Genomic DNA, 27,163 nt, shown 5'->3' on the forward strand with positions numbered 1-27,163 from the left:
TCCAATCCATTAAATGGTCACTGCATTACTGCACCCGTGCTTCGCACGTTTGTTTTTATGGCTGTTTTTTAATTGCAATCCAGAACATGTCTTAAAACACGTGCATATTTTACACAGTGTTCTTTTTATGGCAGCGCTGACTTCCCTCTGGGTGCTGAGCAGAACCCGAACCGAGCCTGCTCTGGGGGCCACAGGGGGCTGGCGTCATTGTCCCCCCTCATTGTCCCCCGGGGGTGGCAGATCTGGAGCCTTGTGCTCCCCCTGCTGTCGCAGCTGCCTGCTCACGCATCAGAGGAGGAATGCTTAAATGGCGCTTGGTAATTCTGACGTGGAGTATTTTGGTGACTCTTTAATACGAGCCGAGGATAACGTCAGGGTCAGCCAGCATGAACGCCATCAGCTGGCAATTACAGCCTGCCCCGTACTGACACGGGGCGATGGAGGCATCTTGGATTTGTCTCCTTGCTGACTGCCCTACTCTAACATGCAGGCAGCAGCATATTAAAAAACAAAGTTAATACAATAATAGGTAGCTCTCTAAAGCCATTAAAGACCTGTTGTTTTTGTGGCCTGCCTGGACAGCTATAGTATTTTCCTCTTTTTCTGCACTTGGACTTGTTGCAAAGTGTTTTCAGCAGAAATAAAACTTTATAGAAGCTGGACACAGTCCTTGAAGGCTTGGAAAATTATCAACGGTTATCAACAATGATCAAGGTGTGTGTGGGGAAAGAAAAGCTTAGGATTTCACATGTTAAACCAAGCAATATTTCGCAGGTGAACAGTCCCTACAATGCTGGTGTGATTTCCTTTGGATAAGTCTAAGTACATGGATATGAAATAAATGTGTGCATGTAATATAAATAAAATATGTGCATATATGCACATAAATGCATGTGGTATAATTAGGTTTTCCTTCCTAGTAAGGGGAAGACGTGTCTAAAATAAACTCAGCAGAATTTTTGAATTAAAATGAAGTAATAATATTAAGTTATTATTAGTAATCTTTATTAAAACATCTTTAATTTCTTTTAACATTCATGTAATAGAATCTGATTTACTGGGAGTGGCATTTAATTAATTTAATTCAATTTAGAGAGTTAACTCCATTACATATTAGTACAGAAAATTACCTCTGAACAGTCATTTCTCACTGGTGACATGCAATAAGTTAATTTAGCTCGGAGTTCGTTTGGGTGCATTGTGAGTTCTTACCGAAAGTTGCTATGGTGACAGGCTGCTGAAGCGGGAGCTGTCATCCCAAACAACAAACACAGCAGCCCTGCTTTGCATAGCGGCACCGCTGCTGCCGCCCTACGAGCGCTGGCAGATGGATCGGCGCCGCTCGGCGCTTTTTTTCCGTTCGCTGTCTTTTTAGTGAACTTGGTTGCTTCAGTCTTTTAGAGATGCCAAAGAGGCATCGCAAGGAGCAGTGAAAAGCTTCCTTGGGAATGCCCGGCCGTTAATGGACCTGCTGGGGCTGCAGCCCTCTCACAAAAGAGGTTTTCTGCCAGGCTGTGTTCAACAAATTGAGCCGAGCTTTTTTTTGGCTTTATCTTAGCTGCTGTGAAATGATTGCAGAAACGCACTCAGAATTTAGTTCGCTTTCATTTAAGGCATTTTCTTGAAGATTTGAGAGGAAGACAGCCTGAAAACTGCTGGAACTACTTTCTTTGTGTTTCTGAATAATTTAAATCTAGTTTTTTCATATATGGCATTAATGCACGATGGCACCGGAGACATAAAAAATCTGTTCAGTTTAAGCTGCATTAATGAAGAGTTTGCTTCAGATTCTGTGTCAGCCTGGGCTTCGCTATCAGGTAGACAAACTCTTTGTTCTAAACAAAAAACTTCCAGTGAAGGGGCTGTCTTTGGGAAAGTCACTCGGAAAAACCTGGCTGCATATTCGAAATCTTGTTTAGATTTAAAAGGGAGGTATCAAAAAAACTGAAACACAAATTCTATGTTCGGTATATTTTTTTCATTTAGATCAGTATGCTGTAAGTCAGACTTTATCTTCCTTTTTTTTTCTCTTTAGAGCATGACTTTAATTGGGTGTATCTGAGCAAGACATCATTTTGGGGGTCCAGATTTTATTCAGCTGATCATTTGAAAGCCACAGGAATGACACTTACACAGCTTGTGTTTCCAGTATTAGGAACTGCATCCAGAACAAGATGTGGAACTTCAAACATTTTTCTAGAAACAAAAATCTGTGAAATTTAGTGAAGCGTGGTTTTCTAAAGTGCTGACAATATTCCCATCTTCTTTCTTATTAAGAACCTCGTTTCTCAAAGCACTCATTCCTGAAATAATTTCGCTAATGACAAGTGAACACTTTTTCATCTCACCCTTTCAGTTAGCCCCAAGAGGATTCATTCAGACCAGGAAATCTAAGGCCCAGATACTTCAGTTTGAGCTTTCCTTAAGTTGCTGTGCGCAGTTTCCCTGGGTGAAGGTACCTGAGGCTCGCAATAGAGTCTCCTGCTGAGGAGGGGAGGCCGGTCGCTGCGGAGCTGTGCGGGTGCCGCTGCCGTCCGTGTGCTGACTGATGTAGGTGATAACTCAGCCATCCCTCTGCCATCCCTCTGCTATCTGTAGGGCTGTACTGTAAACATACTCTTAAGCCTTCTCTTGCGATAGAATGTGAACTTAAAGGCTTGTGCCAAACTTGCAGGGTCTTTTTACTGGTTTATTTAAAACATTGCTCTTGCCCGCAAAATTGTTACTATTTTAGTATTGCACTTAAAATATTTATTTGGTACCATAAATGTACATGACAGTGGAGCCAAGGCTTTGTGTTTATACAGGGCTCTAGTTGATTTGACATGTATGCATAGTGCTGTGATTTCAGCAACACAGCCAATGTCAATAAAAATTAAACTTCATCTCATGATCATGTCGAGCACGTTACCTTCTCCAGCAGGCCTGCAATCAGCAAGCAGTTGATCTCCGTGCTTACACAGGAACGTCTGAAGGGAGCTAAATGCCAATGCAATTGTTCCTCCTGCCTTCACCCCTGAAACATGAAGTCATTTGAGAAGCTATATTTATATTTTCCAGAACAAAAATGTGTGCACGTGTATAGTGAATCTGATGGGTCTAGGCTATGTTAGACCCAGAATGGATTTACTACAAATTTTAGCCTATGCATGCATTATAGGCCTAGGGCCTCTCTCCTGTATTGATCTGCAGCATGCGTGCACACTCTCTTCGTAGCCAGTAGGTCTGATGTGTCCCGGTGCACGAGTTAAGGAATTGATCCATAAATACATGCTGGCAATTTCCAGACACTCAGAAAATTAGCCAGAGTCCTCACCTGCTTTCCAGCTCAGATTTCGAATTGGAAAAGCAGGTCGACATAACGTGAATATTTAGTATTTCCCGTTTTCCTACAACCTGGCTGGGATACTAGCACTGACTGTGCCCTGGGACGCCCTAAAATTTGTACACCAGGTATATGCCTTGCATGCACAGACATTGGTGCAGCACACGTTCTAGGTGCGATGTGATCTCTGTACATCCGTATAGCATCTATGCCAGATACCGATGCTGAATATGTTTCTGTAGAGGCAATCCAAGATGGAAATGGTGGGTATGCGAGGTATCTCTTTACAGTATTCAACCGCTTATTTGTTTGGAACTGGCAGAATTTGTGCTCCGATTCACTGCCTTCCCTTCAACCCCAACGTGGAGAGCTGCCTTCAGCATCTCTGCAGAACTCAGCAGTCATTATTCAGGGTGAGCTCCGACCTCCAGACCCTGAATGTATTCTGCTACAAAAGGGCTGATGCTAAGTCTTTTTGACATGATAAAGGCATTAACCACATCCAAAGACATGGATCTGTTTATAAGATTTTTGCTTCTGTTATGAAAACTACATGTTAATGTGTAATCTGGTGATCCCCCAGCTTGCTCTGCTTACTGTGTGGTTTTAAACAAGTCTCAAGACTTGTTCGTGTGAGCTGTAAGCTGTAGATGTATCACTCTTCAAGGTGCAAATGAAATTGTAGGCTCTTGCTGTATACGGTAAACGGGTCAATGCTGTGATAATTCTAGTTGTTAATTATGTATGAACTGAATTGCTGTCGATTTTCATATTCATCTATTCGTACAAGTGATTTAACAATGAGCAGATCTCTGCTGTAAAGAATACTTGCTATTCAGTCTGGAGATGGCTTTTATTGAATGAAGGAGAAAGACTGTTGCCAGTTTGCCTTAGCACCATTTGTAAATTTGCTTTTAAAAAATCCTTTAAATATGAAAACTGTGTGTAAAATGTTGTCTAATAAGATTAAATGCACACAGTCAGCTTAAATTAAAGGATTCAGTTGCTGGTTCTGCCCAGAATTCTTATGTGGCTCTGTATGAAGTTATTTAATCTGTTATTATTGTGCCTGGATTTTCCCACCAGCACTTGCACTGATGATAGTGTTAGCATTGTATAATTTAGCTGTAAGCTGTTTCCTGTCTCTGACTCTCTTATTGTGCAGTTACTGAGAGGTTGCATTGCCTGGAGCAACACTGGGGAAGGGTTTGGAGGGCAAGAGCAGAGGTGAGAGGGGCCCTATAACAAGTTGTCCTGTTGGTGAACTACAACTTCACATGTGTGTCCCTGGTGGGTCTTTTTAAAATCAGCGGATGGGATCTAGATGTTTTAAAATACTTTGAGGAAGTATCCAAGACATGAATTCTCCTAGCTATTAGGGGCTGAACTTGTTTTATATGAAAACCTCATTCAGAAACCTGAGAAAACTGCAAATGCTTCTGAGCTCTAGCAGAGCAATCTTCCTCACTCAGAGCTGCCCTCTCACTTCATTGTTGAGTAGTAGTTCCTTGCACAAGCTAATTCATCTCAGCAATCTCTTATCTCTCCTCCATCCTTTTCAGACAATTCTTAATGCTAATGTTTCTTAATGTTATTAACACAAGTGATTAAGAACTTTCAATAGCTTTATTATTTTCCTTTTTTTAATAGGTAAGTTGGCTTTCTAATGTCAGTGTATTGTTTAGAGAGACAAGTCTACCTGATACTGTCCTGCTTTTGAGGTGGGAATTGAGTTTACAAGAGTTTGAATTCAAAGTTAATGTACAATGACATGTTGGACGAAATATGTCTGTGCTGAAATGTCTGAGGCTTACTCTTCAGGACAAATGGTAGCCTGGGGACCAGCTTCTAGCAAGATGTATTTATTTATTTGTTTGTCTTTGCTTTACAATGGGTGCATATTTGAACAAATCTGAGAGTAGAGAGATGTATATGATTAACACTGGAATTTGAGTTACATGAATTCATAAATACTGCTTAACATCATCTGTAAATCGAAGAACTATCGCTTGAAAGAAACCAGACAAATTGTTAAGCCTTGAAAGTTACCATCTGTTATCAGTTCACATCCTGAAGGAACGTAGCTGTGATAATTTAACTGTTCCATTACCCAGAATTTTGATTCATGACTTGGACTTCTCAATTCAAGGCCTGATGTATACGATCCAATTTCCATTCATCAACCTGGCCATGGTAAACCATGTGTGTGCACTCACAACCTACAATAAACATTGTGAAAGAATACGATGCTAAACAGCATCATATTTGCTTTGGATTATCAATCTATTGTTGATGACAACCTATCAGCCTAATTAGCTGTACCATTTTTAATGGCACAGCTAATTAATTGTGAATTTAAAATTAAAATTATAATCAGTGCTAACATGGAAGAAAGCAGCGAGGAAAATGTTGGAAGCTGTTTAAAGTATAAGTATTCTTCAGGAGCCTGCTGCGTGTGAAACCAAACCAGAATAACATAGCATGGGGTTGAAGAAAACTTTTAAAAATGCAGATTTCATCACAAAGTAAACAGGTTGTGTATCTTTCTGTCAAGAGAAGTATTTGGCACTTTCTCTGCTGAGTGATAGGAAAGAAAAATGTGTAGATGTTCTTTAAGAAAGTGGAACAAAATCTAGTATCTGAGCGCAGAAGTATGCAAGGATGTATGGTTTTTATTAGGAGCTTCTCCAGCTCATAAGAGAAGTTAAATCTCTGAATATAGGGTCATATACGGTAGGGTTAGGACCCAATGTTGCTGTGTGGGTCTGCAGCTGCGTGGGCTGCGATGGGCTTACAAAGAGAAGGCAAACTTAATTGCAGTGGAGTGGAGCGATAAAAGGTAATTTGGGAATGAGACAGTTTGAAGTTAATCAAGAACAAAGCAAATTGGGTCTGGACAAGTGGTGCTGAATAATAAGGAACACATCTTATTTAAAAACCAGCAGGTGAAGACAATACTGGGATTACCAACCTGAGAGAAAATGATTTCTTTGTCATGACTGAGGAAAGTGGGAGGACTGGATTTGGAGCTCCGTGTTATTGTGGGATTGTAGGAGATGTGGCTAGGACGGTTCTTGAGAGGTCATCTGTTCCAGCCTCTTGCCCTGAGGCAGTATCACAGAACCTGTAGCATGTCTTCAGTTAATCCTTAATCATCGTTACTGTAAAAAATGTAAATCCTAATTTTTGTGGCTGCTACTGAAACCCAGCATGTCTTGTCCTATTCACCATGGGATGGAACAATTATTTCCTCCTCTTCCTTTGTATTTTATTCTCTGCTGTGTGTACCCAGGGTCTTCTAGACGGAGCTCCTACTTTGTCTTCTGTGTGCTGTGGTCGTTCATGGTTCCACATCCCTCTTTCCTTTGTATTCCTTACAGGTGGTCAGGCTCTTTCTTGAAGAGAGATGGCCAACCATGGGTACTGGCAGTGCTGTAGTGAAGGCTTTAAGATGCCATATGGATGTAGGAGGGTTACTTTAAGCCTCATAGCTAGTTATTTGTTCCATTACAATGCTTGTTTTCTTACAAGCCTGACCTTTTAACGTTGGTTTGGTTTGCGATGTGCTAAAACATGGCACCTTTTTCTGCAAAACTGCTATGGGATCTGTTGTTGGATGTTCTGCATTTAATTCTTCCTGCCTAATAAGGTGGCTTTCCTTACTGGATTGCAGCCAACTTTCTTTCACAGCACTTCATCGTTAGTTTCCCATCGGTTTATCAGAATTTGGATCCTGTGCTGCAGCAATCTCATCACTCCTATGTTGTTTCTTCCTAGCTTGGGGTCATTGGGGGATTTAATAAGGATATTCTCTAGTCCATCATGCAGTTGTTAATGAAAATACTGAACAGCATAGGCATAGATCAAGTCCCTGTGGATTATATTCTGAAATAACACTTTCATTATGACAACAAACCATTGATTCTCCCAGAGAATATTTCAACCAATTTTACATTTAGCTCGCGTTTCCCCAGTTTGCTTATGACAATATCATGTAAAAATTCCATTGTCCATTGGTACAAAATTATCAATATTAGCTTCTACAAAAGCAGTGCAGACTTATAGTTTTAGAGACACTTCATGAATGACTCTCGGAAAACGCTCTAATAAACCGATTGTTATGGGTATAGTTTTGGTTTCCTAAGGAAGTGAGGCTTATGAGATTGGGTTGTGTTCCTGTCTCCCCCCTTAGCTTTAGACACTTCTGGCGAATTCTGATTAAATTTTGTAGGATATCCATGGAGGTCCAGAGGTACAAAGTCACTGAGATGTGCAGCTGGGTGCAGGTCAGAGGCTTAGTAAGTGCTGTTATTTCCCTTTCCTACCTATCCGCTGAGGTCCGGAGGAATGTCCTTAATGTGAATATAATGGCTGTGTCTGCTGGTTAGTCTGCCAGCTGGCCAGCCAGCCAGGAGGGAGCTTTTGAACAAGCCACAGTGCTGTTAATACCAATGTATGTTTAAGAAAAGAATGTTTAGTTCTTCAAAAATTGTGAAATACAACCAAACGGAATACACTTTCCAGCTTACTTTAATATTTATATGGTTCTAGCAGATCCAGCTATGAAGATTAAAATAAAACCTTTAATTTATAAGAAGTAATGTGGAAGTCTTACTCCTGGGAAGATGATTTGCGACTGACTTGTCACTGTGGGCCCTATAAGTTATTATGATTTCCTCATAAAATATTGATTTCCCACAGATGGTTGTAAAATCTTTCTGGATGACATATTTTCAAAGGAGGTTTTCCAGCATCAAAATTAGGAATTAATTTTTGACTGAATTGAAACCCACTGAATAGATAACAAATACATTTCAACATTTAATATATATCAATTTATGGTGGGTAGTTATCTGCTAACTTCATGCAATGATCATAGGTCTGAATATAGTTTTAGAATAAATTATGCCCATATCTTGATGAAGCCTGTGAAATGTCTTCAGATGAGTGGATCAGACTGCAAAAAATAGGAGCTGCAGAGTGGCTTTTGAATTGATCCTAGCATAGATCCATCTCACAGAAAACCCAGGAGCATTTATTTAAGGTTGGAGAGCTCCATCAGCCAACCAACATAATGGTTGGTAAGCATGATGTAAAAACTGCTACAGAACAACCAAGAAAGCACTCACCTGTAGCTGTTCCCTGCATAAAATGTCGGTCTTTTGTAGTATCAATTAACAAAACTTATTTCTCCTGTTATTGCAAAAATACTTATCTGAAGTGATTTGGGGGTGGATGGATGGATGGATGTGTATTCAGAGGTTTGATTTCTTTGTCTGTTGCAGAATTCTAAGCTCTGGCTGTTCAAATAAAGCGTGCAGTGTGTAACAGTGACATCAGTAACTTCACAGTACTTTTATTCAGTTGCATTTAACTAATATATGAATCCTGGCAGACATTACAGAACTAAAGCTGCTTTCTAAAGGCACGGGCTGAGATGGGCTGAATGACCACATCATACACGTCCCTCTTCCTAAAGCAGGAAGGTGATCCAGGATGAGGGATTAGATGGTACTTCTCTCCACGGAGCCTCCTCGGTAACATCCCACCGCTAAATTACAGACAAGTGAGTTAGTGGGACGACAGAAACCCTGACAGTTAGCACAGAGGTTTTCTATGAATGCTGCAGCTTCCTGTTAAATCCGATTCTGACTCCAGATTTCCTGGCAAAAAAAAATGGAATTCTGTAGAGTAGGTCTAAGTTGGTAGATGTGAGAAGAGTCTGTAGAGCTTTTTAGGAAGGATAGGTTGTGGTGAGAGGCTTTAGCAGTGGGATGTTGAAAGGGTAAGGAAGGAGGCAGGAAACATTGCAAAACTCAAGAGAGGGAAGGGGAGAGGAAAGCAGAAGATGCACTGTGGTCAGCTGGGAGGTAAAATGGGGGGGATAAAAATTAAATGAGGAAAAGACTTTATTTGTTCTTACTGTTTCTTAAATGCTATGTGCAGGAATTAGTACAAAAATGAAGTGTTTAAGTAATGTTAAAGTTGTAAGACTTTATTTTTAATAAGGCACGTATTTTTACTTTTACCCTGGTTGTAGGCTTTGTTGTCAAATGGCAGCTTCTGGTTGTGGTTTTAAAGCTGTTTTGTGAATTTTTCAAGTTCTTTTGGCATTAGACTGTAACTCTTCTGCAGTTTTTTTTTTCCCCAATAAATTTATTTGCTGGGAGAAGAAAAGAGCAAGACAGAAAACTGCCCACTTTTGTATAGAAACATTGAGAAGTATTAGGTTTTTATGCAATAGTTTTCTGAAATACCTTTGCTTTTGCCAGCAGATGTCACTGTGGATAAAAAATACCAGTGCTTAGTAGACAAAGGAGGTAATTTGCTAAATGAAAATCCATCCTTTGAAAGTAGATTGGGGGGCAACATTTTTTTCTTTAAAAAAATAATACGTTTTTCAGCATACAAAAAGGGATTTCTCACCAATCAGGCATCTCTTTTTTGCCCACTACAACCCTGTGTTTTCTGTTTGCCTTCACCCGAGTTGGGTAAGTTCGTGCCTTTCTGTCTGACTTGGGGGGGTGCCTCTGTCTGAGCGTGACGGTGGTCACCTTTATGTCACAGCAGCTCCAGTTCCGAGGTTGCTTCAATAAGCACCGGCTCTCGGTGCGGTGTATGTGTGCGGGGTATTGGACATGGAGGAAGTGGCTTCATTAAGGTTGATTTGGAGGGGGGAGCGAGATGAGAAAAAAAAATTGCCCATATGATTGGCTGGGAGAATAGCTCTGAATTATGGGATCCATCTGTTTCCTGTAATGAATTCATAAACCCATCAAACAATGACCTGAACGAATTGCTGAAGGAAAAAAATAATACACTGGCATGATATGTTTAACGCAGTGAGGCATTGGCATTGTATAATCAAAAATTCTTCTCACATACAGCACTTTGTAATGGAGCTGCTGTGTTTAATAGAAGCTGTAAATAAATCCTGTCACAGTAGCAGCCAAGAATGCGTTTCTGGCTTTAACTGTTTCTCTTCTGGAATGTCTGCTCCTTAAAGGCTTTAGAAATGCAAGTTTTATAGAGCCGGAGTGTGGGATTCTGAAATACAGAGAAATGTTAATGAGGTGAATGAAAGGAAAAAGCTGCCATAAATCAGTATTATGTGGCTTAACCAGTTTCTTTCATTTATGCATGTTCTTCCTTATGTCATAGAAATGTATTTAAAAGCTACTGTTGTAATTGAAATCTGTTAGACTGATCCTATTCATTATATTAATAAAATCCACCTACAATTGCACATAACACTTTTTTATGCAGTTGGGATTCCCGAGATTGTAATCATCAAAAAGCATATGGAGTAATTATTGGATTTGTTTGGGTGAAATTGGATTACGAAGTTTAGATACCATTAAGTACTGATAATTATTACAAGCAAGCTCATTGTTTAGTATGTGCACAGCTCTCAGAACGCAGAAGCAGCAGATACCCATCACAAACATCGTAAGAGCAAGCAATATCAAGGCTCTTATTTGATGCCTTTAATTGTATTTTTGCAAGATTCTCTCCACTTAAATGTCTTTGCTGTAGCTCTTTAATCGTGTGTTTCTAATGGCGATGAAAACCACTTTGTATTAAATTATCTCCCCCATATATTTTAAACCATATATATATTTTAAACCATATTTTTAGCCTTCAAACAAATTTAGCCATAAAGGCAACCTTTTAATCCCCGGGTTTCCAGCAGCTGCCCACATAACATTAGCCGTGACAGCGTATTACTTTCAGGTGAAAGGGTAGACAGGCTGCTCCTTCGGGGACCGGCGAGGTCTCTCCCTAGATTGGCAGCCCGGCCCCTGGGGCTGATTATAGACGTATAACGCACAGAGCATCGCTGTGCTCGGCAGCCCCTGCTGACCACCAGTGCTGCTGCGCCGTGTGCAGGAGGTTGTGTCTGCGCTGCTCCGAGCCTGCAGCATGCTCTGTGTTACGGCTCTGTACCTCCTGTGCTCTGCAAAGGGTAGCCATCAGCTCAAAACGCACCCAGTGTAGGAAGGAGGGTGTCTGGCTGGCGCAGAAGGAAGCTCTTAGAGCAAGCGCCATATGACAATTAATAATTAGTAAATCCGATGGAGACGCTTTGAACAGGAGGTGTTGCTCAGTGCACATCAAATGAAAACTGCTGCTTAAACGTTGCCGAGGATGACTTTAACAAATAGGTGCTGAGTTTTTTTCAGAGCATGCAGTCGTATTGTATTGTCTTTGTAACGTATATTCTCCAAATATTATTGCTGTATTTGAAGGCTGAATTCTAGCCTGATATGAAGCCAGGATTTGGGAACCAAGCCTGTTCTAGGTTGTTGACACTTTCTGCTTTATTTCCTGCCAATGGTGTAATTAAATGGCTATTTTCCAGCTACTGTGCTTGTATACACGGTGCTCTCCCAAGAGCTTCCTCCTCGTTGCTAGCCTTGAAGAGATTTCAGTGTGCAAAATAAAAAGCACTTTGGCATGCTGATTAGAGAAAAATCAGTATTATTAATATGCAGGAATATTTTTTAAACTACAGCGTGTTTGATATTTTGATTTTCTTTGTTCTTTTCTCTCATCTGTGATTCAGATATTTAGAGGGAAACGTTCCTGGTGCTGAAATGGGCTCTCTGGCCACACCTCTGTGATGAAACTGCTTTGTTAATTGGCATTAAAGCAAAAACTTGCATCCGCTCTGACTTAGATGAGCGGTGTATTTCATCTGCATGCCTGCTTGGAGGTATCTGATGTGATTTCTATGCATCGCAGAGAGAAAGTGATGCTTGATAAAAAGCAGCCTGCCTTGCTCTTTCAAATATGTTTCCAATTAATTAATATTCCTTAAGAAAATCTTAGGGCCAGACAAATATTGGCTCTGTTGACATTGTGCTGGTTAATGGTTTTTAATTCTCTTGCAATTTTTCTTAAATTCCATTGAAGAATTGTTATTAAATTCCATTGAAGAATCATTGTAGGGTTTTTTTTGTCCTTGAAAGGGCAAATCAGGGCAGGCACCGGGGCACCAGTCTCTCACCCACTTTGCCATGGGGTTGTCCCTTCCAGTCTCATCTCCAGAGAAAACGAACCTCCAGACCTTCAGCACGACGAGGGGCTGGGTGCGAGGCGTGGTGGCGCTGGATGGGGCCGTGGCTCCTCTCCCTCCCCTTCCCGCTGGGCCCTTGATGGCGCTGGCACAGGTGCTCGTGCGGCTGGTCCGTCATCCGAGTTGGAGAAATTTCCTGGCTGAAGCAGCTTGTTATTTTTGGTAGATCAGACTGTGTCCTGAGTGCTCGTTTTGGCCACGGGCAAATCACGTACAGCTTTGTCTTTTCCAGAAGTACTGAGCACTTGAAATTTCACTGTCAGTAAATGCTTACATCTCTGCCTTTAAATAAATAAATAAGCCTAGCTCTCTAATTTTTTTCTATTTTTGCTCTCCATCTCCCAAATGAAATGGGAATATTTACTGTGTTCAAACGCACAAAAAGTTGTCTCTATTTTAATTATCCCTTTGATTTGTCAAAGCAAGCAAAATGAGGCAGGAGTTGGCTTTTGATGCGGTTCGGTTTGGAAACCAGGCAGTTAGGTCTGAGTACACACGTGTGCCAAGGGTGATGGAGCCCTCTTGGAACAGAGCATGGGGTGGCAGGAGCCCGCGCCTGGACAGACTGCACAGGATGCATGGACACGGGGCATTTCCCATTCCAGGCTGCCCGGGGGGCCTGGGAACCCCTGAGATTCCTTGCCTGAGGATTGCTATCCAGCAACAGGATGGGATTGATCCATAGCACACTCTACAATTCTTGAAGGCCAGGAGGAATGGTAAAGTCAGCAGTGCTTACTAAAAAACAAGAGCCATTAAAACCAAGTAATACTACCAGAGGGGAGACAGATTTATGTATATCGTGAAAACAAAGTAGTTTTCACATACATGTTGAAGATGCAACTTCATAGTTGAATGAATTGTTCTGCATTATGTGATGGCTTTCATCCACTTTTTCAATCCTCAGAGTGCGGACAAGCTGTTTGTTTCCAAAGCTGCTGGTATATTTTGAAAAGGCAAAGCAGGTTTTGTTCTCTGCTCTTGAGATGTTAATGGCATTTTTAGCATTTTTTAGATAAAGTTCCTGTTTTGTTATAGAATGATGGGATTTAATGTTAATATTAGCAACCTCACAGCCCAAACTCAAAAATTGCTGAGCACAAAAGGCAGCAGGTGCTGTAGACGCACGCGTCCAGTAGCTTACCATTCAGTTTAAATGCATCGTCTGTTCAGTACTAACTTGTTGCTTCTCCTCTCTTCCTCCCTCCTGTTCTAAACCACACGGATCTGTTGCAATAAGGAATAAAAAGTTCAAGTACTCTAACAGGCAGTGTGTTTCGCGTAAGTGGAGAATAATGAGAATTTATCCTTATTTTTAAATAAGGCTCTTGAGGCTGTTTTAATTGCAGTGGTTTTTATAGGACATTTTTATTTTGTCCTGGTCATAAAGAAGAGGCTAGAGCTATGGAAAGGAACAGTTAAGACAGTATGTAATGTGTTTAAAGGTTTAAGGCTTAAAAGATTCAAGAAAAGCTGTGTTAATCTTGTGCTGAAATACTGACCTACAAACAACTGTATGAATTTATTTCTCTGCAATGTAAACTCCAGCCACAGATTTCTCTGGGCAGCCTGTCCCAGTGCAGGTCCTGAACCAGAAAGGTGCTGTCCCGGGGGGAGCCGGCTGCTCGGGCACCTGGAAGTGCATGCCCTGCACACAGTGAGGGATTAGTGCTGCTCATTGATGATAAAAAAAAAAAAGAGAATTTGTCTTTCAAAAGTAGTGCTGACTGTTTCACACATTTTAATCTATTTTGCATCTTGGGTTGAGTGATGCTTACAACAGACAAGGCAGTTTTCCTTTGGTCATTGTGATAAGGGGAGGACCAGTGACGTGGGCTTGATCGTCCTCATGCCATTCGCCTGTGTGCCTGCAGAGGTGTAGCTTGAATAAGGCACTGAAAATGTCGTTGGCTTTTTTCAGTTACTGCATTTCAGTGTCAGTTTAGAAATGAACAGTGCTTTACAGAGAAGCAGGTGTTAAGTAAGGTTGCAAAGCACAGGGATGATGCTCGTGCTCTTCAGGGGGTACGAAAACCTGGCTCCTTTCTCAGGCACCGGATTAAAAAATGTCCCCAGAATAGACTTGTTATATCACAAGAGTTGTGCACGTCGGCCATTCTTTCCAGTTAAAGGTGGTAATTGTGATCAGGATTTTAATTGTAACTTTTAAAAACATAAGCTCCATGTTTTTAAAGTGTTTAAATATTACGTACTGGATAAATTGCCTACAATTGTAATTAATTTTTTAATCGCAATACATAGAACATATTTGTGCATCAGTATAGGTACGAAGTATTTGCACATGTGTCTAAATCTACAGATTGAGTAAAGCAGGAGTAAAGAAAATTAATCTTGACTTGAAAGCTTTTCATTGTCTGGAATTCCCCCCCCACCTCACCCCAGTATCGACTCCTTTTAAATTTGATTCATTTTCTAAAATCCAAATTTCACAGCATGCTACTTCCTCAGTGTCATAATAAGTCTTACCGTTAAAAAAACAAACTCTGCGAAACTATTTCTTGTTTAATAATTGATTTTCCTGTATATTATGTGAGAGTTACAACAGCCATTTCTAGCCATCCTCTTACTGGGCTTTTATTTACCATTTTAGGGTAAGTATTGTTAGACATCTTGTTTCGGCAATAATCCAAGAAGCCTTAGAAATGCTTAGAAAACCTGCGAGAAGTTTTTTCACCTGCTCAGTTGCCGGGTTCTTGGAAGTCGGTGTTTTTTTCTTAGTGTTGTACCTTCCTGGGTCATATTTAGTATCAGCTCCAAGGCCCGTATGTAGCTGTGTGTTTGTACACATGGGAGCTGAGTGGGGATAGATGCGAGTGTGGTGCATGCTGCCCACAGCCAGCAGGCTCTTCCCGCCTGTGCTGGGCTGTTGCTGCGCTGCTGACTTCCAAAAAGTGCACGAGATAAGACTATGAAAATAAAACTTTCCTCCTTTGAGTACGCTGTACATAATTTACGTTCTCTGTTTGCTTGGGAGTGTAAAAAATATCATCCCTTTGCTCAGTTATACATTTTTTCCCCTTGATATTAAAACATTTTTTTATTTTTCTTAATGCAGTGCCAGAACCTATTAAGACCAGTTTAAGCCAGCCCCAACCTGCCGGTACCGGTACCAGTACTTCCACCAGCACTATTACCAACAGCAGCAATGGCAAGCGTGCATCTGCTAATGGGCAGCAGCCAGCTGCGTCCCGTTACCTGCCTCGCGAGGTGCCTCCACGCTTCCGCCAGCAAGAACAGAAGCAGCTCTTAAAGAGAGGGCAGCCACTGCCTCCTGGGACTCTGACTGGCACCAGCCCAGCGCAAGGTACCGGACAAGCAGGGGCGAGTCCTCCTCCGCAGCAGGGAGCGGGAGGACAGCATCATCCCAGTAAGACCCAAGCAGGTAAGAGCTGAAAGCCAGTGGGATGCTGGCGCAGTCCTTCTGTACTGCCAGCCCTCGCTGCCAGCACAGGTGTTGCAGAAACTTCAGGAATGTTAAGAATTGTCTTAAAATGTCAGGTTTTAAAGTGAAGTGTGTGCTGTTGCTTTTATTTCTTTCACAGTTAAAAAATGAATGTATTGTTATTTCGAGGATCCGGTTCTCAGAGTTTTCTTTTACATGCTCAGACCTGTTGTTTTTTTCCCATCTTTTCTCCTTTTTGTTTGTTTTTTATTTGGGGGTAGTTGTAATGGATATGATCTTCAGGAAATCTAAACATTTCTTAGTGATCATTCTTTCCAAAGCATTGTTAATTTGGATTTTTCCAAGATTTTAAGTATCGCTTTGGTAATTTTAACTTTCTTTAAAGAGTTTTTTATATACTTATGTAAATTAAAATTAGGAACTTTGCTTATGATGTTCTCTGACACTTTACTGCTTTTACTTGCTTGTGTTCCCAATCGTTACTCTCACACTAGGACAACAATATTTGGGAAAACTAGTTGAGTATCTTAGGCCTTCCTGCCACTTTGTTTTGTCCTCTGCAGATAGGTGCACCAACCTTTGAAAGCAGCGTACTGAGTCTCTTAGCTGCCTGTCTTTTCTCTGAAGCTGCTAGTAATGTAAGAATAACAGAAGCGTTCAGGTTGGAAAAGACCTCTAGGCAGCTTGTTTCTCATTTGCCCTTCTGTGCCAGAGAGCAGGTAACTTCAGAGTGGAGATGAGCTTGGCCAGGAGGTGCTGCGGATCCCCATGGTCATCACTCTGCTTTATACATGTTTATCATGTTAGGCAAAGCAGGGAGCAATCTAAGGCACAGTTTTCTGTGACTCAGAAAAACTTAACTGGACAAAGTCATAAGGGTGTTAGGGTTTTTATTGTTTATAATTTGAATATTAGTAATTCCTGTATGATCTCAAGAGTTGCTCATTACCACTCATTAATGGTGTCAGACATCACAAAATTGTGATCTGAACTGTCTGCAGGTTTTCCCTCTGGACATTAGTGAATCTTTCACAATTTTATTGTACTTGCTGCCTGTGATGCAGAACTCCAGCAGGGAAAATTATTCAGCATTGTCCTTAGAAGTTCTGGTTAGATCAGAAAACAATCTTTCAGAAATTGTAGATTTTACGGTTATCTAAATCTGTTTGAAAACATTATTCAACTACTCTCCAAAGCCACAAACCAAAATAAAACAATTTTATATTTACATAAAGTGTTAAGGTGGTTTTTTTTAGGGAGGGGAAAAGGTTCTCCTTCTGTATGCCAGAGTATTTGGCCTTAGTGACGTGGGAAATAATCAGCTCTCACCAGTAAGAGTGCCATTCTCATCCTCTTTGCAAATCACAGTTCATCAGGGAAGGCAGCTGATATCTGTGGCTTCTTTTTGGTATGGAGATGTTTCTTAACTGTCACGCTGATCTTTGTTAGGTATTGATATTTAGTTGCTCATTACCAGATTTCTGAAAACACAGTGATTGTTTTTGTGGTAGGGACGGGATGACCGACTCAGGTGGCTCAGGCTGGCTGAGGGTCAGTGTTATTGTTCCAAGCATCAGTGTAGGTGTATCCTGAATATCTTTCTTTGATCTTGAAGAAACATACTGTAAATCATAGAACAAAGTCCACTGTAAATTATAACATAATCCATAAAAGAACTTGGCTTGTAAGAGTACAGTACTAGCTGCCTGACTTTGATCTTGCCAGATGCATTTGTACCTTGAGGTTTTAGACCTCTTTGCCCAACTCCTATTTTAACTTGCTGTATAAAATAAGCACTTATTTCTGGAGTTCCTCAGCCTGGCAACTATCAGCCAGTGTTCTGTAGTGTTGTCCTGGTTTCAGTTAGGACAGAGTTAATTTTCCTCCTAGTAGCTGGCAGGGTGCTATGTTTTGGATTAGAATGAGAAGAGCGCTGATAACATGCTGATGTTTTAATTGTTGTAGAGCAGTGCTTACACCAAACCAAGGACTTTTCAGCCTCTCTCTGTCCTGCTAGCGAGCAGGCTAGGGATGCAGCAGGAGCTGGGAGGGGACAGACCCAGGACAGCTGACCCAAACTGGCCAAAGGGGTATTCCATACCATCTGACGTCATGCTGAACAATATATAGGGGTGGCTAGGGGTGGAGGGGGGGCCGGCTGCTCGGGGATAGCCAGCCGGGCTAAACCACAACAAGTGTTGAATTAGTTTGCTTTCTTGTTCTTTTGCTATTTCTATGTCACCTTTGGAAAAATTCAGAATAATAAAATTTAAAATTCCCTAACAAGTAGAAGTACAAACGGGAGGAAGACTGCAGTAGCTTTTCTGCTTGTAATTATACTCCATATTGCACAAAACAAGTTAATGGACATCAAATTCTTTGTAAAAGTATTACTGTAAAACAGCAGTTTATTTTAACAGCTCACAATTAGTGCACAGGAGCAAAGGTTGTTTATTATATAAAGTCAAAGCAACAGCTTTAAAGGGCACCTGAAAATGTGTGCAACAGTTCTTGGAGCAGGGAAGACATTCTCAAACACACTAAATGCTTGACTCCTTTTTTTTTGCCTGGTGACAGCAAGAGGTTGTGTTTTGAGACTTAAATGGTTGCATCTTCCTCATTGAAAGCACTTACTGAATACAGACCTCGCTTATTTCTCTTTCCAGCAGGTGGAGCATCAGTTCATTTACTAAGAACAGTTAGAGGAGAAAAAAAATCTAGCTCAGATTATAACATCAACAGCCATGCACCTGCGTGCGTAGTGAGGCTGGGAGAGGAGTACAGCACATCTCACTCCTCAGGGACCTTTGTAGCCATGACTGACAGTCTTTCTCTTCAAAACTGGTCTTTCATACTGGCTTTGTCTTCATCTTGACAAGCACAAAGACGAAAGAAGTAAAGAGTACTGTGGGAAGGCCAAAGCCCCTTTTCATCTCAGCTATCAGGATTTAAGTAACTGAAAATATTTTAGGATTTGATATCCTGAAAAATTCTTACAGTTAACTGTGAATTTTCCATGAAATTTAATTCAAGCTGGTTCATATTTTTGTGAATATGAAAATAAGAATTTCTTAAAATGAGCATTCTGAATGAGCAATACTCTGTCAGAAGGAGACTGCTCTGCTTTATTTTATCCTCAGGAAGGACCGTGTTCTATCACTGGCTCCCAGGGTATTTCATTTACTCAAGTCTTTGGGAGTAAAAGTTCTCTGGGGAAGTGAAGGGAAGGAGCAACCTAATCAAAGTTGTCCAGACAAATGAGTGTAGGTGCCTGATCCACTAGAAGTGGGAATTTTGTCTGTTCGACAGCACCTGCATTGCAGCAGAGCAATCGCTTCATGAACATTGAGACCTTTTCAAAGCTTGGAGGCTGTCAATAGAACATCAGTCGCTTAGGGCTTTCTCCCTCTGGTCGCCTGATTGCCTAAGCAGAGCTTGTTAGACACCCGCTGGATTCTGTCCAAGCAAGGCTCCGTATGTGGCTCCTTTATACTTAGGCTGAGCAAGAGTAGCTGTCTTCTGACGGATGGCCTGGTATTAATCAAAGAGCCCGGATCGTTGTAAGCTAGCATCCTGTATCCTAAAGATGCTTAATGTAAATTCATGTCTGTAGCTTTTCTTTTTATAGGGTCGTATTCCTTCAGAGTTAACCTGAAATTATGCAACCACGTTCTTTCCAGGACCTATTTATAGCTATCTGGATACAGGGAAAGCTGTTAGAGAGGCACTGCCAGCCTCTTCACTGTGAAAATTGCCCTATTTTATCTCTTTATTCTCTTATCATCAGTCTCTGTTATCTACTGCCTTGGCCTATCCAAAACACTTATCAGAACTCTTAACTGCAACGTTGTGAATTAAAAAGGATGTTCTGCCAATGTAAGGGAAGTGGGAATTAATGACCACTAATATATTCTTTGTCAGGTTTATCATTTAGAAATATCAGTGAAGTGGATGAGAGTAGTGATTTTTTTTTGTTTCCCTTTTAAGGTAATCTGAAATATAACTAAGCAAACTGTTAAGAGAAGTTATTGAAACATTTTAAATTGCACGAAGTATTTTAGATATCTTACCCTTTGAAACAGTCCTTTATTCATTGTTAACTACTCTGAAACTATATTCTGTAGGAGCGTTTTCTGTAGAATAGTAATTCTTCCAGAAACTTACCTTGAACAACAAAGCTGGTTCTTCACATGCCACTTCTGTAATCCTTTTCCAGATTACAGAGAAGTTAAACTATTTCTGTAATTTAACGGCAGTATTCTATTGTCTAGTCTAGTTTGCTATTTTTGCTTAAAGATGGTACTCTTTATCTCTTCCTCCCCGCTTGGTCAACTAACTCCAATGTATGTGACGTATAGTTAACTTCCTTCATCGAGGTGTAGGGCATTACTGGAATGGCTCTGTGCCATGTTATCTAAAAGAATTAAGGCAATTTCTGGAAACTACCATGGGGGAGAAAATAACGAGTAATACATCCTCCTTTGTTTCTGTACAAATGACGAAGTTTGTAGAGGAGTCTCCAGGCAACCGCTGTGTGTTTGATGATTGTAAGAACAAAGATCAAAAGAAGTAATCAGGTTTTCTTGAAGATACCTTTCACTTTTCTGCAATTCAGCAATGTAAAACCAATAACCCTCAACTCAAAAGAAATGTACCATGTCCTGCAGGAGTTAGGAGTTATGATGAAACTTCTGCACTTCTTTTGTATTGGCAAGGAGAGTATTTTGTGGAACTGATCTGTAAACATGTTTCCAAAGCCTAAAAAGAAATGAAAGCAAGTAATTCATACAGTAGACAAAATGATATACACACATAAGCATTGTGGAAACTGAAGAGTTACACTTTTAATTTGTTGTATCTGTTGTTCTGGAGGAAATGAGAATTTGACAGCCGTTCCAGATTTATTTTCCTATTGTGGGCTGGTGCTGGATTCTGTGCTGATTTTTTTTTCCTTCTGAAACTGGAAGTTTTATTTCATATTTAGTTGTTTGGTTTTTTTTAAGTTGCAATTCTCATATTGATGCTTGTGGCATGGTGTGTGCATGGTGAAATAAAGTGTTCTGGGCAGTTGGAAGCTGCTGGGTGCCATCGTGTGGCAGGTTAAATCTTCTTATAAATATGTGTGTATTAACTTTATTTCAGATTTTTTGAGGAAGCAGGATAAAAGAACCCTTACTGTTAAAATCATGTTTGACAATACTTGTTTCCATCCTGTCTTTTAGCTGTGGGTTACTTTAGAGTTCCTTCTTACAGAGTGATCTTGTAAGGTAGTAAAGTCAAATCTGGAAAAACATTTTAGGGAGAGGCAATATCTCTTCTAAAAGCAGTCGATATAGCTGGAAAAGACAGATAAGCTTTGACATGCAGTTGTTTCATCAGATCTAGCAAAGCAATAGTGACCTTCAAACTAAACAGTTAAACATGCTTCAACGGTTGCACAGTTTAGCGTAAAGAACTTTTCTGATCACTGCAGGTAAGGCATGTTATATGCATAATTAGTTTTGAAGCATATAAATAAAGCCTCATTTCAAGAGTCTGAAATAAGATTTAGCTTGATTTCCTGGAGGCATGGCAAACAGGTTGATTTTTTTTTAATGGGAAAAGCACATGTGAAAACTGCCTCTATGGAAATGATGAGGTGAACATTATCTCCATGGGACAATATTCTGTAATTTTGTTAGCAGAATATCTCTGTTGGCAAAACATTACTGTGACTGTGCTTTTACTTGGCAAGTTACGGAATTAAAACCAGAAACTTTCAAAATTTATTATTTTTTTCTGGATCCTTTGTGAAGGATATGTATAAAGGGCCTACAGGAAAGCTGGAGAGGGACTCTTTGCCAGGGAGTGTAGTGATAGGAAAAGGAGTAATGGCTTTAAACTAAAAGAGGGGAGATTTAGATTAGATATAAGGAAGAAATTCTTTACTCAGAGGGTGGTGAGGCACTGGTCCAGGCTGCCCAGAGGAGTTGTGGCTGCCCCATCCCTGGCGGTGCCCAAGGCCAGGCTGGATGGGGCTGGGGGCAGCCTGGGCTGTGGGAGGGGGCCCTGCCCATGGCAGGGGCTTGGAACAAGGTAGTCTTGAAGGTCCCTTCCAACCCAAACTACTTTCTATAGCAAATATCATTTGTAGAATGAAGATGTTAATATAGCAGTCATCCTTTCCTCCATTTTTATTTTAATAATACCCTGAAGATGTTCATTTTTGTTTATTGGCTGTTGATCTTAAATGAAGGAACTAGCATGGTGGTGTTCCTTTGTAAACACAAGGATTGGCTATTTCTTCTTCACTTCTGCGAAAGGTAACTGTATAGCAAATACATGATGCTTTTCTACAATAAAACTAAAAGTTTTCAATGTTTACATGACTTGACAGGGTGTTGGCTGTAACTTGCAGAGCAGTTTCCCCATGCAACTCATCTTATTCACAAATTTTCTGCAGTGTGGTTATGTAAAAGTTTTCCTATTAGGGGGATCCAATTTGATGTTATGCATCAAAAAATGCAGAATTTACCTTTTTTTTTATTATTCAACCTTTTGCTAGTAGTCTCATCAAATTAGCATTCTAAAAGGATGTCCTGATACCACAGGAGGTTGCACGAACGGTGACCACCTTTGTTACTTTTGCTTTTTTCCTCAGGGCTTTGTTTAGCATTCAGTAGTGCTTGCAGTCTGGTGCATATCCCTGGAAATCACACAGTGTTGCCAAAGGTCGCTCGTGTCAGGTATATGTTTAGACAAAAGGAGGCTTAAAAACGTCATGCAAGGAAGAAAATATGCAGTTAACATGGAAATGGGATCCAGCCAGTAGGTACTGTCTGGAATTTGCTCCCGAATGATTAATATTTTCTGAAATACAGTAATGGGAAAGTCTGTGGAAAGTGAGTCACAGCTAAAGGTTTTTGTCTCACATATAAACTTTTCAAAAAAAACATATAATGCTTTGAATGTAGATGGAGAAGTAGAAACCTCAGTGTAGCATAAATATGGGCATTATGAATGAAAAATGATGGTAAAAACTCATCAGCAAACTAATCTTTGGAATGAATTTTTCTGTATTGTGTGATTTATCTGACATCAGGCAGCAGAGCATGAAAAATCTGCTGCTTCAAATCTATTTGACAGTGATTAGAATTTTTCACTGGGAGAAGGAAAAATAGAAATCTGTAAAAGGATAAATAACTGAGGTGCCTTTATATTTTTGCTGCCCTCATTTTCAAAGAGTATGGCTGTACAAAAACATCATGAATCAAAGGCCATTGCATTTGCTTTGGAATCACTAGATCTGTATCCTATCTCTAGTTTTCCTGTAGAAGGCTGTGATTTAGTGGTAGCCAGATAAATAAACTGCCCAGGTGTCTGTTGGGAAAAAAAGATCAGGAAACAAAGAGTCTGGCAAGTTTCTAGAATGTGCAGATGGCAGTTTTCTGACAAAGCTTGTGCAGATACCCAGTAGCAGGAGAAATAAAAGGTAGAAAGCAACTAACTAAGGTCAAAATGAGCAGGAAATAGGAGTCTGGTCCTTGTGGAAAGAGCAGAAAGAGAGTAACACAATGTGAAAAGTGTTGGAAAGGTGAATTCATACAGCTTAGGAAATAGATATGATACTACAAGAAGCAGCTACAAAGGAAGTTTGTAGGTACTAGAGAAAAAAAAAAAGAACATTTTCTTAAGCCCATTAGTAATAAAAGGCCGGCCAAGGGAACTGGTGTGATGTTCAACAGGGAGAACCATTGATAGATGGCCTCAAGAATACTTTAAGTGCCTTCTCCCTCATCTGTGAAGTGATGACTGACTTAAAACTTAAGGCTACGGTAAGTTAGACTACTTAAGGAAATGGTTCAAATTGTCTGGAACCGATGAAATTCATAGTGGAATACACTGAGGATGGTTGGAGTAATTGGCCCCACGGCACTCTTTAAGCGTTCGAAGGCTACAAAACACAAAATAAAAAAACTGATTTTAAAAAGCAGGAAAGGAGAAACTGGGGAATTATAGATCCATCATTGCAACCCTCTAGAATGATACTAGGGAAAAATAATCAAAACAGCTATTTGTATATATATATATGTAATTTAGCAATGAAATATGGGCAGAGCCAACATGGATTTACTGAGAGGAGATCGTGTCCAAAGGAGAGCAGTTCCTGTCTGAACAGTGTGACAGGCATTGTGAAATGGGGAGGAAATATGTCATAGAAGTCAACTGTGCAAATTTGTATTCTTCAGTATTTGCATCAGTCATTTGGCTATAAACAACAGCCTTCTTTAAGTTGTTGAATGATGCCAAACTAGAGAAGACTGCAAGGCAACTGGAAGACATTTACCATATGGAATAGTGGACAAAATTGCTGAAGAAGAAACAAAGAAAGGAAATTCTTTATTTTGACCGGAACAAGTAGGTACAGAAACAGAATTATATGAGAAATATGCTGCAGAAGTAGATCTGGAGGTGGTCACACGGTAAGCCTACCAAACAGCATCACGCTATTGGAAGGAAGATGGGCACACTGAGGCATGCAGGCGGTGCTGCTTTCCGCGAGGCACACGTGCTTATCTCTGATGAGGCCTCGAGTAGAAAATGGAGTGCAGGTTGGGGTGCTGTGCTGTGCTGTGCTGTCAGAAGGAGGTGAACAAACTGGAGAAGAGACCAAAGGAACACAACAGGAATGAGGAGAGGTCTTGAGAACAAGATCTGCAAAGAGTTGAGAGAACTGGAGCTGCTAAGTCTAGAGAAAACTATGGAGTTACACACACAGAAATGCCTAAATGCTGCAAGGAAGAAATGGCATGTGCTGTATGCCTGTGATGAATCAGATGAGAAATATTATTTCTTAATTTTCAGCAAGGAAGATGAAGGGTAGATATTAGGAAAAACTTAGCAGTACAAAAACGATAGAACACTTTGGGAATCTGCAGTCTGTTGTTGCAGGGCATCATTGGTAGGTTGGGGAAATACCACCTGGTGCGTATCAGGTCAGGGGAGAGGTCATAACCTCTCAAGTCCCGTTTTTTAGTCTTCAGGAATCTATAAGGATTTCAGGTTATTGGACATGTGCCCTGCAGAGGTGGTTGGAGATGGGCAAGCAGGGAAGGGCAGCACAATGCTTTGCCCCCAGACTTGGGTGTGGGCTCTGGGGTCCTGCCTGGGGTCCTGCATTGCCTCCTTGGGTGTCCCAGCCCAGCAAACATGGCCACATTCATTAGATGTCTATAAGCACCTCCTCCATAAGTTGAAGGAGATTTCAGAAAATTTTTACTGTATTTTTGAAAATTACAAGGGCCGTGGGAACGTGCCTTCTGTTCTCTTCCACTTTTGACATATTTTAACTAATGAAAATCTCCATCACCTATAGTTGGTATTAAAGGAATATAACGATCCACAACAATGCGTGGGCCTTTGAAGTTATTGACTCTCAAGCTTAGTTCCCAATTACACGTGGAAGAGTTTTCTGAATGGAAGCAAAAACAAGCAGAAGATTTCATTTTTGTGTGTCTCTTGTTTTTAAAAAGAGATTGAATCCATCCAGCATTCAGACACTATTGCAAAGAAGCGGGGAGTAAATGTCTTCAGAGGGAAACCGACTATTTTCAGGAGTACTTCAGTGGAACAGTTCTGGAGCCAAGAATAGCAGCAGTGATTGTGCCGTGGTGGTGAAGTGGCAGCGATTCGGAGAGCGCAGCCAAACCTTTAAAGAGACATCAGCTGCGTACAGTCCCGCGCGAAAGGAGAAAGCTGTTGGGATGAACACCTGACAAGAATTGAAACAGCAAATTTAAAACGTGCTGTGTTTGCTGTGTAATTAGTATGTATTTGGGACAGACCGGAGGAAGAGAAGGGAAATGAGGAGGGGAAGTAGTTGTGAAGAGCGTACTAGACATACTGGAAGGTTGTGTGTAATTATCCTTGAGATCTTGTGTGCGCCCTGATAAAAGTTCTCCGCGTGTGCTTACATGCATAATTGTGGTGTTGTGTAGGGCCCGGCAGTGCGAGGCTGTTCCCCTTTCCTGCTCACGGTGTGTTTGCACGGGTGAAGATCTCCGGGTGGCTTTGGAGATCTCCCCCTGCCGCAGGAGGCAGAGCGACGTGTTGTCTGGGGCAGTTGTTGCCTAAGTTTATAAACAGCCAGGGACCTGATTAATATGCTCTCCTGTTGGCTGCCTAGATCTCTTTGAGATAGAGGCAGGGAAGTAATTAAGCATCTGGCAACGGGCCAATACACATATGGGACTTGTTCTGAGCGCTGCAGCTCTGCCTGCTCCCCAGTGCCTGAGAGGAGGAGGAGGAGGAGGAGGAGGAGGAAGATGGCGAGGAGGAGGAGGGTGGTGAGGAGGAGGAGGAGGAGGAGGATGGCGGCGGGAGGCAGCAGCGCAGCGCCTCAGCACCACGCGCCGGCGCTTTTGGCTGACTTTCAAAACCCGAAGAAAAGCGGCCGGGGCGCTAATTGTAGCTGGGTCCCGAAGTGGAAAATGTTTTGTGACAGTTGCGAGAATTTAAGAGGAAGGAAGATCGGTTTAGTGTCAGCTGCAATTAGATAATCAAAAGCTTAGAACTGCGGCTCGGCTGGTAGCTGGCCCCGCAGCCGAGCGAGGGGCCGGGAGGCTGAGCCTGCCGAGGGCACGGCCCGAGCCAGCGGCGCTGAGGCCCGGCCCGGCCCGGCGCGCAGGTTGTCTGGGCGCTCACTGCCACGGAGAGATTTTCTTGGCAGCTCTACAGGATGAGGCTCACACTGTGCACAGCCGACATATTGAAGCACAGAGCCCCGGGAGAACGTAGATGCAGAAGCGGGGAACAGCTCTGCACACAATGTAAGCGTCTCCTAGGATGGTTGGGCGGCTCCTTTCTTCAGGTATTTTATTACCCATCAGCCCTTTTTAGAGCCAAAGGGGGAGGAAAAAAAAAAAAGTAACCCTAACCCTGAGAAAATAGCATCTGCTTCTGTTAAATCAATTTATACATAACATTTCAGAGAGAGAGCAGCAGCGCAGCGTCCTAAGCTTTTGGCTGCATTTCAGGTTTGATAAAATGGCGTCTTCGCAGCGAGCTGCCTGCTAAAGATCCATTGCAGCGAGCAGAAAAATGAAACGACTTGGTGTTTGCTGCTGCTGCTTTGTCTCGAAGAGCTAGCGTTTAGTGCAGTCTCTGCTAGTAATGCGAATGTTGCGTATTTTGTGCTTGTTTTCTTAATGCATTTAAAGTGTTTCAGCATCAGAAGAAAATGAGCTGCATTTTAATGTCGTAGTGCAGAAATTAAAATGGGATAACAGGCTTCCCACTCGTGTACTTAACCGTGGCTTAGTTTTAAAATAAAGCTGTTTTATTCCAGCTTCCATCT

General features: G+C 41.3%; 1 protein-coding gene across 1 annotated transcript in view; it reads left to right on the forward strand.

The window, feature by feature from the left end:
* The first annotated feature begins 1,269 nt into the window (after positions 1–1,269).
* The window catches only part of TNRC6C (trinucleotide repeat containing adaptor 6C), a 72,005-nt gene continuing 46,111 nt past the window's right edge, over positions 1,270–27,163 (forward strand). The window contains 2 exon segments of the mRNA XM_040530153.1: positions 1,270–1,817; positions 15,481–15,807. Of these exon segments, the coding sequence (XP_040386087.1) occupies positions 1,709–1,817; positions 15,481–15,807 (436 nt within the window). The 5' untranslated portion in view covers positions 1,270–1,708.

The sequence above is a fragment of the Cygnus olor genome, chromosome 18 (assembly GCF_009769625.2).
Source record: "Cygnus olor isolate bCygOlo1 chromosome 18, bCygOlo1.pri.v2, whole genome shotgun sequence".
Taxonomy (NCBI): Eukaryota; Metazoa; Chordata; class Aves; order Anseriformes; family Anatidae; genus Cygnus; species Cygnus olor.